Here is a 15,838-nt window from a genome sequence, read left to right on the forward strand (position 1 = left end):
CTGGGGGGCTCGATCTCTAGTGATTCCCAGCTAGCCCAGCGCCAAACGTGGGCAAACATTCAGCAGTCCTAGTGGAAACCAGCCATGCCACTGTAAAAGGGAGAGCGCCCCAGGAGTTGGGGGGGGGGGGGGAGGCTGGAAGGAGACAACCCCAGGCTGCTTGAGGAGAAGGGTCATTGCTGAAAAGTCAGCACTTGTCAGCAGTTAGCACACGCTGCTCTCTCTCCAGTGCCGGTTTACCCCTGTCCCTAAGATGAGAGACATTGGTGCTAACTACATGGCATCTCTTGACAGACGCTGGCAGTTAGCAGTGACTGCTTGACAATGAGGCAGAATGAATTGATTAGGTTCCGGAATCATCCCACTCTTGGTAGGGCAAACGGCTATTAATGAAAAGAGAACCCGCTCCGTACCCAGACTTTTACGCCAACTCTCTAAGGTGAATGGAAGCTTTGCCAAGGTGAGGCAGTGTGGGCTAATGGGTAGCACACACGACTAGTGTTGAGAGACCTGGGTTCTATTCCAAGCTCTATTGTATGACCATGGGCAAGTCTCTCTCTGTGCCTCTGTTTCCCCTACCACACTTTGTCTATTTAGATCGCAAGCTCTTTGTAGCAGGGTCTGTCGCTTGTTTCATGCATGTACAGCGCCTGGCATAGGAGAACTCGGGTAGCTGCTGCTGTAAAACTTTGCAAAGTGTAGTGGGTCGTTCACCCCTTTACTTTCCCCTGCCAGGAGCAGGTGCGACCAATCGCTGCAGAAATGCCCACTTTTGTAAGATCCCCCGTGGAGTTCTGCAGGCCCAAGAGGCTCAGGTGAACATCCACACTCCAGGCAATCCAAGACCCTCATTCCCTTAGTGCAGTGCTCATGACTGCTCTGCCTGGGTATCCAGCCACTGCCTGAGTCTCTTCACTCTTTTGCTTTTACTGTTACAAAGGAGCGGAATGACTGTACTCAGAAGAATGCAGTCAGGCTGCTCTATAAAAGAGACATGAGCAGGCATAGCCAGCAGATTCCCCAGCGTTGGGTTTGTTTGAGCGCTAGTTTATGGAGGAGGGAGCGAGTGCTGCTGCTGCAGAGACTGGCCCAAGGTCTCTTGGATTACGCAGAGACGTTCAGGGAATGCCATTGTTTTTCCTGGGCTGTTGAACTTTTTCTTGAGTTTGACTCATTGGCTTAAACTGGAGATGAGGTTTACTGCCTCCAATCCAAGAGCAGCCTTGCCAGCCACAGGGAGTGTCTGAGTGCTCATGCATTGAGGAATCTGCACTGTGCTTTGTAAGGATGAAAAAATGAAAGCTGCTTTGTCTCTCCAATTCCAGACTCATCCTTAGGGGGTGCGCCATCCTGTGGCTACTCAGGGATTTTGTAGGACCTACCAAAACCATTATCCAAAGAACATGAGCACTTTAGAAACATACATTAACTGTGTGTGCCTTGCAAGGTGGGATAATTATCTCCATTTGACTGATAGTCAAACGGAGGCACTAGGATGTTAAGTGATTTGCCCAAGGTCATGCAGCAGCTCAGTTGCAAAGCTGGGTACAGAAGCCAGGAGTCTTGACACCGTGTTCCCTGCTCTGTCCTCTGGGCTGCAAATCTAGATCAGTGAAAGCTTGCAGAGCTGCAGGTTTCTCTTTGAAACTGTAAGAGAGCAGAGTGTCCCCATCCAACCCCACTGTCTGCAGGGACAAGGGCATTGGAGAGAACCTTATCAGAGGAATGATCCTCTCCATCCTATTATTTATTTCTTCAGCCCAATTTAGCAGCCCCATCTGGCCAAGTGTTTCATTGTCCCCATGACTGAATTGAGGTAGAGCCTGCATCAATGACAGTCAATGGAAAGTTCACTAGTGAGCTAGGCCTATGTGGAAAATCTACCCTGTGGAGCAACACGGTTATTGTGACATAATCCCCCGTGTAGACAGCGCTGTGTCGATGGGAGGGCTTCTCCTGTCACCATAGCTACTGTCTCTCGGGGAGCTGGAGTACCTAGGCCGACCGGAGCAGCTCTCTTATTGGCGTAGGTGGCTTCTTCACTAAGCACTGCAGTGGTGTGGTGCAAGTGTAGACAAGCCCTAAGTGTTTGTTTCTGAACAATCCAACGCCCCTGAAGCGATGAAGGCATCTGTGCTGTGTTAGCCTAGGTACTTACGTGGCCTCTTCATTATGGTGGCTGAGCACCTCACGGTCCATACAATATTTAGCCTCATGACCCCCCCAGCGGGGTAGCGCATTGCTGTTGTTTTCCTTGGACACCTGGAGGATTGAAGCTCAGCAAGAGCAAGGCCCAGATCCTCATTGGTCTCAGTGGGAGTCAGGCCTCTGTGAGACTTAGGCCTAGGTGACTTGCCCAGGGACACAGAGGAAGGCTGTGGCAGAGCAGGGACATGACCCCCCCGGTTCCCAAGTCCCAGGCTAGCCTCCAATGCACTGGGCTGTCCTGATCTTAGCATTGAACTGACACTGTCCTTTCCAAACACTCCAGGAAGAGTCCGGCCCCTGTCTGCTTTGTGTGTTCTCCCCCTGGGCTGGGGGGAGCTGGCGGAGACTGCAGTGATGTCACAAAGCCTGTCTATACCTATGGACATTGGGGGCAAGCTGGGGTGTCTCAGCAGCTTCCTCATAACCCCTGGTTTCCAGAGGCTGCTGAGCAAGCCCTGCCTATGTGCTACAGTCACTGGGGAACATTGTGATCCGCATCCTCAGCTGGGATAACTTGGTGCAGGTCCATTAAAGTCAATGGAGCTTTGCTGCCTTCCACCAGCTGAGGATCTGGCCCTTTCTGTTAAAAACTCCCCGCACCTGCCATTTTCTTTCCAGCTGGATGGGGTCAAGATGCCTGGGGGTTGCAGGCAATCCCCAAAGAGCCAGCAATCAGCCCTAAATCCTATCTGGACTTGGAGCTGCACCGAGATCTGCATAAGGTGTGAGCCTGAATGCTGAATCTCTTGGGCTTGAGCCGTGCCCCCAGCATTGTCTGAAAAGCGGGTGGGGTTTTATTGGGGGGGCATAATGATGCAGACGGCATTCTTGTTTGCTTTTAACTCTTCTGTGACTAGCAGTGTTGTCAGCGAAGCCGAGTGCCCGGCGCAGACTTGCCATCCCCCGGCAGAATTTCATCGTTCCTTCATTCTTCTCTTTGTTTCACTAGTCCCCGGAGGCATCGCCTCAGAGTCACTCACCTTCACCCCCTTGGAGGACATGATCTTCCTGAAATGGGAAGAGCCACTGGAAGCCAACGGGCTGATCACCCAGTATGAGGTAGGTTCTACGGCGTTGTTCCGCATTACGGGAGAAGCACCTGGGGCCGGGTGATGGAGCCACAGATACGTTTTAAAAGAATCCACTTAAATGTCTGTAATCCTGTTACCACAAATCTACAGTCCTGGAACTAACACTTGAAAAGTTACCAGGCCCCGGTACAAAGCCTAATAAAGAATAATAAAAATAACACCATTTAGCCAGGAGTGTCCCAAGTTCTTATCTTACCTCTGCCACTGATTCACTGTGTGGCCTTGGTTGAGTCACTTAGGTCCCAAAGTGGCCTGTAATTTTGAGTGCCTCCATTTTGGACACCCAGGGCCTGACATTCAGAGGGCCTGATCACCTGCAGCCACCCTTGGCTTCATACGGAGTTGCATGTGCTTGGCACCTCTGAAAATCCAACCTAGCTCCTCTCTACAATTGGGCATCCAAACACAGAAGTGCCCAAAATGAGAGTCCACCCTTGAAAATTGGCCGTTAGCCCTCCCTGTGTCTCCATGTCCCCAGGGGACAGTACCAGCTACTTCCCAAGCCAGCAGTGAGGATTAATCTGTTAAGTGTTTGTACAGTACTTTGAGAATGCAAAGCACCATTTAAGTTCTGGGTAGCATTAGCCCCCAGGCTGTTGCATTTCACAGGCTCTGGGACATCTGGCAACCCATCCAGTCCACTCGCAGCACGTGAGGCAACACAGGAGCGGTTGGTAGAGTTTGTTCCTTTCTCAGCAAGGCATTGAGGAGAGATGTTCTTTGAGTGTCTCTTTTTGCTCGGTTCAGTGCAGAGAGAAAATGTCACATTGTGGCCAGTGTGTTTCTCGAATGGGGACGCTCGCGGGAGGGCCCCTCTGTCTCCCAAATGAATTCAGGCAAGACTCCCTCTTATCTCTCTTTGCTTTTCAGCCTTCACGCTGGCCTCTCCGTCATCAACAAAATTATTAGAGCACGGAAACAGACAAATGAAAAGCTGATGCCTATCTTCGTTCCCCTTGCTGCAGCTGCGTGAACCGCGCTGCGTGGGGAATGATGGAGGCTCAGCTTTTCATTCTGGAGCCGCTGTTTTCTATCAGGGAGATTAAGGGCTACTGCATTGTTATTGCTACCTTCAAGTCCTTGGTTTGGAGTGTGAGATCCAGCCCGCTTTTTATCCTCTTTACAACGGGGTCCCTATCTCTCTCCATGTCTCTCTTTGAATGCTGGTGTAGTCACCTTGCAATGGCTTTTCACGCCAGAGCCCCTGCATGTGGCTCTTAGTCACAAAAGGACAATCCTGGTTTCTGAAGGGAACTCCTTAGAAGCCTGAGTGGTGGGGCTGGGTGGGTCCATGGCATAGTCAGTTAGTGCACTAACTTGTGGGGTGTGGAGAAAAGGGTTCAAATCTGCTGTCAGGTCTGAGGTTAAAAATAAATGTGTTGCGTGGTAGCTGATGTTGGTTCCTGGCAGGCTTTTCTCCCCAGACTGTTTCTGCTCAAGAGAGGGCCCTTGGGCTGGAGTGAGGGAGGTTGGGGGGTCCAGAGCTGGAACATCAGGGGACAGGAGTGAGGGGTACTGGCAGGGCTGTGTGTGTGGGGGTCTCAGGGTGGTATAGCAGAGGGTGCCATCAGGTTTCTTGCATAGTCTTGGGTCTAGTGCTCCCAGCTGGTCACTTTCTCAAGTTCAAATTCAACACCAATCTTGTTTTAGGGATAGATTGGTGAGGCCTCTTTCTATATTTAAAAAACCCAAAGCCGCCCCACACTGCTCCCACCTCTTCCCCAAGTCTGTGTTCCGAGCAGGGGCACTCCGGTCACGGGACCAGATCTGCATGCCCCACCTAAACACCCTGCTGCACAACCCCCTCAGACCGCCCTCCTGCTCTCCCCTCCCCATGTTAATCCACTCCCCGCATGAGCCCCCCGGCTGTCTCACAGTCTCCCGTGTTTTCCTAGATCAGCTACCAGAGCGTTGAGTCTTCGGACCCAGCCGTCAATGTGCCAGGCCCCCGCCGCACCGTCTCCAAGCTCCGCAATGAGACCTACCATGTCTTCTCCAACCTGCACCCAGGCACCACCTACCTGTTCTCCGTGCGAGCGCGCACTGGCAAGGGTTTCGGCCAGACCGCGCTGACCGAGATCACCACCAACATCTCTGGTAGGCTATCGAGATGTTGGCCCTCTGGCTTTGGGCTGGGGAGAAGGTGGCAGGGTTGGGCTCTTCGGAGAGGAGGGAAAAGTGGTTTGCTCTTTCCGTGTCTGTATCTATGCCAGCATGTGAGCCCAAACTCCCAATCCACTGTGGGCATGACAGAGCCTTGGCACAGGAGTAGGGACGGTAGCCCTGGTGACATGGCCAACCCCAGGAAATCAGCCTCCCTGAGGTTCTCATCACAGTCTCAGCTGGATCTTTCTTTGCTTCCTCTCTGCCCCCTTCTCTCCTGACCCTTTTTCCACTTCCCAGAGTAACCACTGATCTATTGTTTTCCTTATGTGGCAGTCGGATTCCCCGCTGCTCCAAGCGCTCGTCCAGCAGACGGCGGGAAAGCCCCCGTTAACTTACACAGTGCCGGAGCAGGTTCTGTCTAAGTTACTGCTAGTGCTAACTCCCCGCTGCAATGTGCAAACCGGCAGGTGGGCACCAGGGCTTGGTGCACTGTTTAGCATGCGTGCTTTGGGAAATGCGGCCTGCTGTGCCGGGGAAAGACGGGAGTCTGCATCTCCCCAAGACAGGGGCAGCTTGGAGAGTGGCATTGCCCACTTCCTGCCAGCCTGAGCTGCAGGTACCAGCCGCAGGGAGAAAAGAGAGTTCATGGCTATGCAGTCATCAGCCTCTCAGTTCGGACTGCCAAAAAGCTGGCCAGTCAGTGCTGTGACTAGCTCTCTGCTAAGTACTAGACGGAGCCCACTGCTTCACTTCACCCACGGCCTCACTTCACCCACGCCACCCAGCGGCTTGGATTTGAACTGGTGACCTGCTGCACAAAGGGAAGTGCTTCCATCTCCTATTCTGAGTACCCCCTTCTGCCTGTCCACAGCACCCGCAATGAACCCTCTTCCTCCGTACACCAGGAGCCGCTTCCCCACTGTGCTAATACCCGATCCAACGGGAATCTGCACAGCCCTTCCAGGAGGTGAGAGAGACGTCAGAAGCAAGGCTGCTCAGTGGCAGTCAGGGTCTCTTTGTGCCCTCCTCCCCCGCCTACTGCTGGGCTTGCACAGTGAAATACGCCTTCCCTTGAAATGGATTCTTCATGCTCCGAAGATCCCCTCCCCATACTCCCAGCTACCCTGCAGTCAGAATTCAAATGGAAAACAGCGTGCGTTACATTTTACAGCCCTGCTGGATAATTTAGTTGCATTGAGGTCCCCGAGCTGCCTTGTTTACATTACACCAGATCTGAGCTGGGGTGCTTGTGGAACACATTTCCTAACTCACTGGAGCGGCCTTGATTTGTGACCCGTTAGCCAGAGGTGGGCTGCAGAAGGAGAAATGGAATGTTGCTACTGGCCCTGCAGCTGGCCCCAAGTGGGCTCAGAGAAATGATATTATTTGCCAGAGTGAGATGTTGTGTCTGAGGTGGAAGAGGTAAGAGACCCTGACTGTGCTGGGGAGGACCGTGCATCTTGGTAGACGGTGCATGGTCTTCAGCTCTGCCGCTGCTCAGCATTCAAACAGCTTCCCTGCCCCAAGGACAGGCTTTTATAGAGAGGGTAAGTAGGGAGAGTTTGGCACCGAAGTTCCTGTGATGAGCTGGAGAGGCGGGTGATAAATAACTGTGTCACATGCCTGGGACCACATCCCCTGCTAACCCACCCCACCGGGACTTCACCTCCGATTCCACCCCCCTGAACAGCTTCAGACAAAGGTGTAACGAGGTGAGCTGGCCCTTTAAGGGGCTGGGGGGCTCAGCTGCACCTTGTGCCAGGCTCAGCTCACCTTCCCAGGTGAAGGGAGTGCCAGGGTCATGTGGTAGAAGACTGGGACTCAGAGCCAAGCCTGCTGGGATATAAAGGGCAGGCTGAGTGCAGGGAGGTTCTCCTTGGTTCCCAGGCTGGGGGGCCTGAGAACGGAGCCCTGCTGGGAGCCAGTCTACTGGGGGAAAGCTCCAGCTGAAAGGAGTAGAGGGACTTGCCTTACCTCCCAGGCAGGGGGTTCGGGAGTGAGATCTGCAGGGAGTAGATAGGCTCCTGCAAGAGACCCCGGCTCAGGGGAAAGGACATGGTCTGTAGGTGCAGCTTATGTTAAACTGTCTTATTTAGGAGAAATAAAATTTCAGTCCGTGGAGAAAAGAGGCTGAGAGATCCTGATAGTTCTTTGTTGCGCTCGCTGGTAAATGGCCAGTAGGAAAATAAAACCACTGGCCCGAGAGGTTTCTTCCTCCGTTTCCCCTCAAATGTGGAATTCCACCCCCCTTGCTGTTCTTGCAGGAGGCCTGGGTCAGGCAGTGTTCACTTTAACAACAGCTTTTCTGGGTAGCTTTAAAGTGCAGTGGTTTTAGTCTTGTAATGCTGGCAAGGGGAGTGAGGTCTCCATTTGCAAAAGGAGTCTGACATGCGCTTCGAAAACTGCAATAAGAGATGTTAGAGTCGGGCTGTTTTTATACCTGGACAAGCTATTGGAGGCAAGCTTTGTAGGCATTTTCCCACGTGTTAGTTCTCGCTCTCTGAGCTCCGCACAGTTGCACTCCTGGGCTGGCATTTTCACAAGACCTTCGCTCCCAGAATCTCCCACTGGGGCCAGATTGTCAGACCAGTTCAGCACCTGGTGTGCACCCAACACATGGGGCTCTTCTGAAACTCTGGCTGCTTGAATGGGAGACAAGTTCTTATAAATTCCATCTCAACCGTGGGAGCTGAGCTGAAAGTTCAGCCATGGGGGGTGATTAAGGCTCCTGGCTTTACATGCTGAGGGGCAGAAGAAACAGGCCCAATAAGTTGTTCTAAGACTTTTCCCAAAGTTATTTTGTTTGGTAGTAGCATACACAGCACCTCCAGCGTCCCCCATGTCTTGGGGTGGCAGGAAAGTTTTATCTCCACTTGTTTGCAAAGATTTCATCTCCTTTAGGTGGCTCCAGCCTTGCGGCGCTGCTTGATCACACACACTTGAGCCTCTCTGGCATTCCCGCAGTACAGGCCAGGGATGGATGGGAGACTGTGCTAATCTCGACGACTGACGGCTCCTGCCAGGGGACCAAACCCAGGTGTCTGTACTGGTTCTGTCACATCCCTCAGCAGCTCTTGTTACCAGTGAATGTGAAGTAGTGATGTCCCTGAGAGTGGGTGGGCAGCCCCTCCATTTTCCGTCTTTCTCCGAAAGGCCCCAGAGAATGATGTTGGGTAACTGCTGCTCGTCCACCCCGCAGGCCCTTGTATCCAGTGTCCCTCAGGGATACGTCCTGCTACCCACTCCCATTCTGTGATCATGGAATGCCTCTCAGGGTGCAGGCACTGGGAACCACTTGGACCAAATAGCCCTGAGACCCCTCACCTCTGAGACGTCAGCCCGTCGGCTATCTGAGAAAAGCTCAGCATGGAGTTTCTGGCCGAATTCCATCTTTGCCAAAGGGCGTGGTCCAGCTAAGTGCGTTGTTGTCTGCCTCACCCCGAGGGTGCTGGAGCCGGTTATGTCTACCCATGCCTGGCACTTGCATGGTTTCCCTTGCCTGGAGTATCAGCCACTCAAGGCCCGCGAGGATGGGTTTGTGCCATCGCTGGGGGGCTGAGTCACTAGGACTTCTACACAGCTACCCTGTGGCCCAGCCAGTTGGATCCAGGGATTTTGTGTAACCAGGCACCTTCTGAGAGTGTGTTAGGATCCGCAGCAGCTCTAGCCAACTCTGCTGAGGGAGGCTGGAGCCCCCAAGGAGAAACAAGCTTGTATCTTCTGGATGATCCCATAATGCAGCAGTGACCACACTTGCTGGGGGGAGATTACAGCAATGAAACAACCACTGTCTCTGAGTTCAAAATGCACAACTGAGGGATTAATCGGGCTTCATTAACAAGCCATACAGTACTTAGGGCTGTTTGCTAATGTCTGTGGGGTAACTGTTCACAGCTCTGAGTGGGTTGAGATGTTTCCTAATGGGGACACAGGAATTGCAAATCAGCATCACCTGGATCCCCTCAACTGCTGATGAATCAGGGGCTGCGGACACCAAGAGGAGGACAGGGGGTGAGAGGAAGGAGAGGTTCTCTGTATCAGCCAGAGGATGCCACTGGGAAATGCAAAACTGAGGTGGATGCATTTCCACTCCACGCAGTAGTGCAAGTTAATGATGAGAGCCCCACACCCATGCAGTGCCTTTCATCCCAAAGGAACCTGACATGCCTCGCACACTCTGGATCCGTGGCAAACCCTTCTCTGAAATGCTACCACATCTGGGCTGGAACGAGGCCACTGTGTCAATAGCACACAGCCCCATGGCAGTTGAGGACAGGAAGCAAAGAAGAATATGGTACTAGGGAGAAATAAGAGCAGTAGAACATAACTGGCTGAGCTGGAATTTTGCCAGGACACTCTGGTTAACGTCCTAACTTGTGCAAAGCACTATGGGATTTTCATGAACATGAGCTCCTGTGACCTTTTTCTTGCCTCATCCAAAAGACAGCACCCGCACAACACCGTGCTTCAGAGTACTGTGCAGGGGGATTGGCTCAATACTAGATGAGTCGAAAATAACCCCCTGCTGCATGGATCACCAGCACCACATTCTGAACCACCTTTCCATCAGCTCCTATCCTTGTCCTTCCTCAGCTGCTGTCACTCCTGCATTACACCTAATGCACTGAACAGCATCACCAGCCCAAAGTGTTCAGAAATTGTGAGTCAGGCCTCCAAAATCAAGCAATTACTTTAAAAGTCATGAGATTTTAACCAATGATAATAGTGGGTTCCTTGTTGCCTTCTGGTTGCTGGGCCAAGGGGGTCACGTTTTACAGCTTTTCTCCACAGCCAGGAGGGCTAGAAACTTTTATTTTTTAGTAGAAAGCTGCAATTCTCTTATCGCCCCCTGACGCCAAGAGATGGGGATTCAAGAAAGACACCAGCTGTCATGGGACTCATGATAGAATCACAGGAGTTGGCAACACTGATAGAGACTTTAAATCCCCATTATTCTGAATGTTCTCCACTTCCATGAACATTATTATCCCTGTGACATCCCCTGTGACAGGTCACTGGGTGTCTGAGGGTATTGTCTACACTAAGTCCAGGCTCTGACTCCATCTTGAGCCCAAGCCCCACTTCCGTTCACACACAAATCAGTCTGACTCGGGTCTGCAAGCATGCAGGACCTTGGTCCTAGGAGCCTGCTGGGGGTGGGTCAGTCCTGCTGAGGCTCAGGGCCAAGCCCTGGCATTTTGCAGTGTGAACACAGTTCAAACCACAGATCCAAGTCAGAAGGGCCGCGTAGTGCAGTATGGCCACATTAGCACGGCTGCGAGACTCGGGTCCAGCAGTTGTAACCCCAGGTTTGCAATGCAGTGTGGATGCTCAAGCGCGGGCTTGGAAACACTGAGTGCACAAAGGCAGGTCCCACTGTCATGGCTCAGTATGCAGTGTAGATGCACCCTCCCTGCCATTCACTAACATGTAACTAACCCCTCCACGCAGTCAGACAGCAGCAGGTTTGTAAGAGCCCAGGAGGTGATGGGAGGAGCCCAGAAGCAGATCACAATCAGTGTGAAGATCAGGGAGTGCTGGGATCTCAGGTGTTGTTTTGGCCCAGTATAGAGGTGGTGGTGGTGGGGTACCTGGAGGAGGCTTGGGTTCTGAACCTCCCCATGCTCCTGGGGGGGTTAGTTCCCGGGGTTCCAGGCTCACCTCTGTTACAGTGGAAGGAAACCGTAGGTATTTGGACATATCTCCAGACTGGCTCATGCACATCGACTGGCCTTTGCTTGAAGCCAGTCAGCAGGCAGCTGGGCTATAAAGCATTGTAAACGTACCAAATCCCATCAGCCCAGGTTATAACTGGCACTCAGACAGACCCTTTCATTTACAGGATAATGAATTTCACTTCACATCTCCCCACAGAGGCGAGCCATTTTACAGATGGAGAAACTGAGGCACAGTGCTTTTAAATGACTTGCCCACAGTCCAACAATGAATCGGTGACAAAGTGTGGAGTAGAACCCAGGAGTCCTGAATCGGAGCGATATCCTCCAAGCATGAGCATAATACTGCTTCATTTAGTTGCTGTGGGCTCAGGAAGAGCCCTCAGAGACTTCAGCGAGGGGGACTGCAGGGCTGGACCCTAAACCCTTCGGCTAGGCACACATCAAGTCAGTGGAATGGAATCCTAACTCAAGATCAGGATGTCCTGCTTTGAAACAAACTTCTTGGCTTTGCTTGGACCTCTGTGGATCAGGGCAGGAGTCCGTTTCCCCCAGGACAGAGTTCTGTTCCAGGGACATTACTGTGTAATTAACATCATTCACTTGCAAAGGTTACAAACCTCAGACTGGAGCTGGGTTGCTACAATTCTGATATTCTGTTCCTGTGATTAGTACTGGGAGGGAATCGGCTTCATGAGGAGAGCAGGGGATGGGAGTCAGGACGCCTGGAGGCTATTCCTGGCTTGGTCACTGACTCCCTGTACTTGTGATCTGATCTTGGGCAAACCCATTAGCCGCTCTGTGCCTCAGTTTCCCCATTTGTAGACTAATGATCCTCTGCCCAGGAGGGCAGTAAACTCAGCCAGTACTGCTTAGCCGACAAACACCTAATGCCAGACTGGCCTTTCCGGTAGTCTCTCAGTAGTATGCCTTGGAACTGTCAGCTTGTGCTGGCCCCCTTGGGACAGTACCTCACTGCGTGTGTGTTCAAAAATAGTCACCCCTGCCTCTGCTTCCATTACAGCTCCCAGCTTCGACTACGGGGACATGCCGTCGCCTCTAAGCGAGTCGGAGAGCACCATCACGGTGCTGCTGAGGCCGGCGCAGGGCAGAGGGGCCCCCATCAGGTAGGGGTCTATCCACAGGACTCTTAAATTCTTGTATGCAAGGAAGTGCAATCCCTGTCTGTGAGCTGTGTGCGTGCCCTAGGTCCTGATCCCGAGAGAAGGCACCATGTCCACGTGAGCTAGCACGGAGCCCTAAAGCAAAGCAATCTCCTTTCTCCCTTCCTTTTTCTTTCTTTTATATTAAATCCCTATAAAGTCCTGTGGCAACTGATAGCCTTTTCTTTTGCTTGGGGATTCATGGACCATTAAAGACCATTTTGCCACCTAGCCATATTAGCACGAGGTATACACGAGTCTGCGAATTACTGACAATCTGTTCAGCATCTGGCTGCATATAAACAGGGGGCGCCTAGACAAGGATGGCGGATTAAGAGGTGTGAGGTGTGCTGATGTGACCACCTGGGTTGGGCTAAGAGTTCTGTTGTTTACTATTCTCAACTCAGCCCTCCACCCAGTTCAGATCCCTTGCTTTGGAGACTGCTGGCTCTAAGGGTTTGCAGTTCCAGGGGGGTGAGCCTCCAAGGTTTGGCTTAGGGGAGCCCCCTTGGGGTCTGGATCCTTCTTGTGGGTAGCTCTGATCCCTCAGCTGCTTTGCTCTGAAAACGGGGCTTTAAGTCGCACCAGATGCCACAACTGCTGCTCCGGGCCAGCTTGATGGTGCTGAGAGAGGAGTTCTGCCCCACTGTCGGGTGCTCGGTTTGAGTTCCAGATGGAGTTCAGGGATCGGTCCTGTTTCGTCTGAAGTGGTCTGCCCATGGGCATTCGCCATCCATCATAGCCCACCTGGGCGAGAAAGCACAGCCTGTATTCACACTGGAACCATGCAAACCATCTTGCTGGTGTCAGTGGGGCTACTCAAGTGAGTAAGTGTTTCCCAAATACAGGCTGCACATGCTAGCCTTCAGTGGCCAATATAAAGTGGGCTTAGGGGTGCCTGCGCCCCCTGGGACCAGTGCAGGGAAGGGAGCAGGGAGTGATATGCTGCCTGGCAAATCCCTTTGCTTTGCTTATTTCCCAGATGCGTTGGTACTGCTAATGGCTGGGTCGGCACCTTGGTGTCTAGAAGTTCTGCTCTTGGCATTATTCTGGACAAGTTCTCTGGCCTGTGTTCCGCAGAAAGTCAGATGAGATGATCACAATGAGCCCTTCTGGCCTTGGAATCTAGGAACCGATAAGATCCCCCAGTGAGCAGAATGTCCTGAGCTCCTCACAGATTTGGGAATGAGCAACAGGTGTATAAAGCCCCTAAGCTTGGAGACCTGGATTCTGTTTTAACTTCCACCAGTGACTCCATGTGACTTTTCCCCTCTCTGTGCCTCAGTTTCTCCACCTGGAAAACAAGGTTGATGCTAATTACATTCCATAGAGATGAGCTTTGAGACCTATGGAAAAATGCTGAGTATTATCATCATTCTATATTCTTTGTAATTAAAAGGGAAAAAATGGTAGAGGGAAAGGGAAAAAAAATAGTTCAGAACATTGATAATTTGCAGGCCGAATGTTTGATCCTTCCCCCTCCATGCAACATCAGCTGCTCCTTGATGAGATGCTGAATAATGTCATTATTTCTATTCCAATAGTCCTAAAGGCCCCAGCCAAGATGGGCGGGGGGGGTCTCATTGTGCCAGGGGCTGTCTGTACAGCCCCTACCCTGAAGAGCTCCCCATCCAAATAGGTAAAGGCTAGAAGAGAAGACAAAGTGCAGGCTTGCCAAGATGAGAGGCAGAGCTGGGATTAGGTGTCCTGACACGTAGGCCACCAGACCACACTCCTTCTTTGAGTTATGGTCCATTTGCGCTGATCCAAAGCACCTGGCTGACATCAGGGCCCAGCTTCTCAGAATCAGGTACCGACCACTGTGTGGTTGTGCACACATTGGCAGGTTGTTAGAAAGGGGAGGGTTTGGACAGCACGTAATCAGATAACTGCGTGATCAGACAACATCTTCGCCATCATGTGCCAGCAGTGCCCCTCTGCCATGTACATTGGCCAAACCGGACAGTCTCTATGCAAAAGAATAAATGGACACAAATCTGACATCAGGAATCATAACATTCAAAAAACGGTAGGAGAACATTTCAATCTCTCTGGTCACTCAGTAACAGATTTAAAGGTGGCAATTTTGCAACAGAAAAGCTTCAAAAACAGACTCCAAGGAGAAACTGCTGAGCTTGAATTAGTATGCAAAATAGATACCATTAACTTGGGTTTGAATAGAGACTGGTAGTGGCTGGGTCATTACACATATTGAATCTATTTCCCATTGTTAAGTATCCTCAACAACTGTCAACTTCTTGTCAACTGTCTAAATGGGCCATCTTGATTATCACTACAAAAGTTTTTTTCTCCTGCTGATAATAGCTCTGTGATGGGGTTGGGACTCACCACCGCAGTGCCTCCTGCTGTTCACTCTGGGAATTAGCTCAGTTCATGTGGCGCGCCCTCTGCCGGTAGTGTCCCGTCCATCTCTCGCCCTAGATTGGCATCTCGACCCACGTTGCTCCCACTCGCGGCGTCCTGTTCAGGACACTGCCCTCCAGCAGTGCCCGTTGCTCCGGTTTCACCCCCTTCCAGGGGGTTTGGTGTTATCAGCAGTGCTTCTCTTCGCCCCAGCCACACACCAAAGTCTAATCCCTTTTGGCAGGGGTCTGGTGCAGTCCATGATGGCCACTCCAAACAGCTGGGTGGAAATGCAAGGGGGAAGCAGGGGGACCCAGGCCCACCCTCTACTCTGGGTTCTTTGGCGGCGGCCTTCCTGCTTGCGCTCCTTCTCTCCCTTTGTCTGTCTCTCTGCCTGGGCCGTTTCCCCTTTGGCCCCTTTGCACCAGCTAGGCCCTTTTTCTCAGGGCCTGCAGCCCGGCAGGTACCGGGCAGGAGTTCCCTTCTGCTCCCCCTGCCCTGCCCTGCCCTGCCCTGCCCTGCCGCTAGTCTCCTCACGCAGGAGACAGACCTTCACCCTCCAAAGGCCTGGGAGAAACTGCCTGCGCCCTTCCTAGGCAGCCTTTGTATAGGGCCTAGCCTAGCCCTGATTGGCTGGCTGTAATACTGGCCCAGATTGGCTCTTTAACAGGCCCTCCCTGATTGGCTGCCACCTTGCGCAGCCGCTCTGGCCTGTTGAAGCCCAATCTGGCATGGGGGTGGGGCATTGCTCATCTTAATTAATTAACCTCTTACTCCACCTTTTCATGTTCTCTGTATGTATTGTGGTAAACCCAGGAGAAACAGCTACAAAAGGGAAAGTGAGGGAGTGAGAGGAGCAGGGAAGCTGCCAATAGGCTGTTTGCAGCAAGACACCAAACCTTCCCAGTAGGGAGGCTGCACTCGCTCCCCAGAAGGGAAGGAAAACAAGCACAAGGGACTGACTGAGGAGAGGAGTAGCAGGACCCTGTGCCACCTATAAGGATTCGCCTTGCCCCAAACCTGAGTCTCCAAGGCTAAAAAGGACTGAGCCTACTGAGGCGAACAAGGTATTTTGCCACACATGGTGTCAGGGGTGGGATGTGGTGAGTGTGCAAGGCTCTGTGGCAAGCCATCTCAGGGCAGGGTAAATCACAAAAAAATTAAAAATAAATAAATAAAAATGGAGGATGTAGTGAAGGCGTTGGTACAGGCCACTGCGGCCTACAAAAGG

The 15,838-nt window shown here is 52.1% G+C and overlaps 1 protein-coding gene across 11 annotated transcripts in view; it reads left to right on the forward strand.

Moving 5' to 3' along the window:
* PTPRU (protein tyrosine phosphatase receptor type U) overlaps nucleotides 1-15,838 on the forward strand; it is a 322,599-nt gene that overhangs the window by 195,263 nt on the left and 111,498 nt on the right. For all 11 annotated transcript variants that reach the window (XM_075121404.1, XM_048825551.2, XM_048825549.2 and 8 more), the window contains exons 9-11: nucleotides 3,158-3,267; nucleotides 5,195-5,396; nucleotides 12,105-12,207. In XM_075121404.1, the coding sequence (XP_074977505.1) occupies nucleotides 3,158-3,267; nucleotides 5,195-5,396; nucleotides 12,105-12,207 (415 nt within the window). The remainder of the gene's footprint in view (nucleotides 1-3,157; nucleotides 3,268-5,194; nucleotides 5,397-12,104; nucleotides 12,208-15,838) is intronic.

The sequence above is a fragment of the Caretta caretta genome, chromosome 19 (genome assembly GCF_965140235.1).
Source record: "Caretta caretta isolate rCarCar2 chromosome 19, rCarCar1.hap1, whole genome shotgun sequence".
In the NCBI taxonomy this organism is placed as follows: Eukaryota; Metazoa; Chordata; order Testudines; family Cheloniidae; genus Caretta; species Caretta caretta.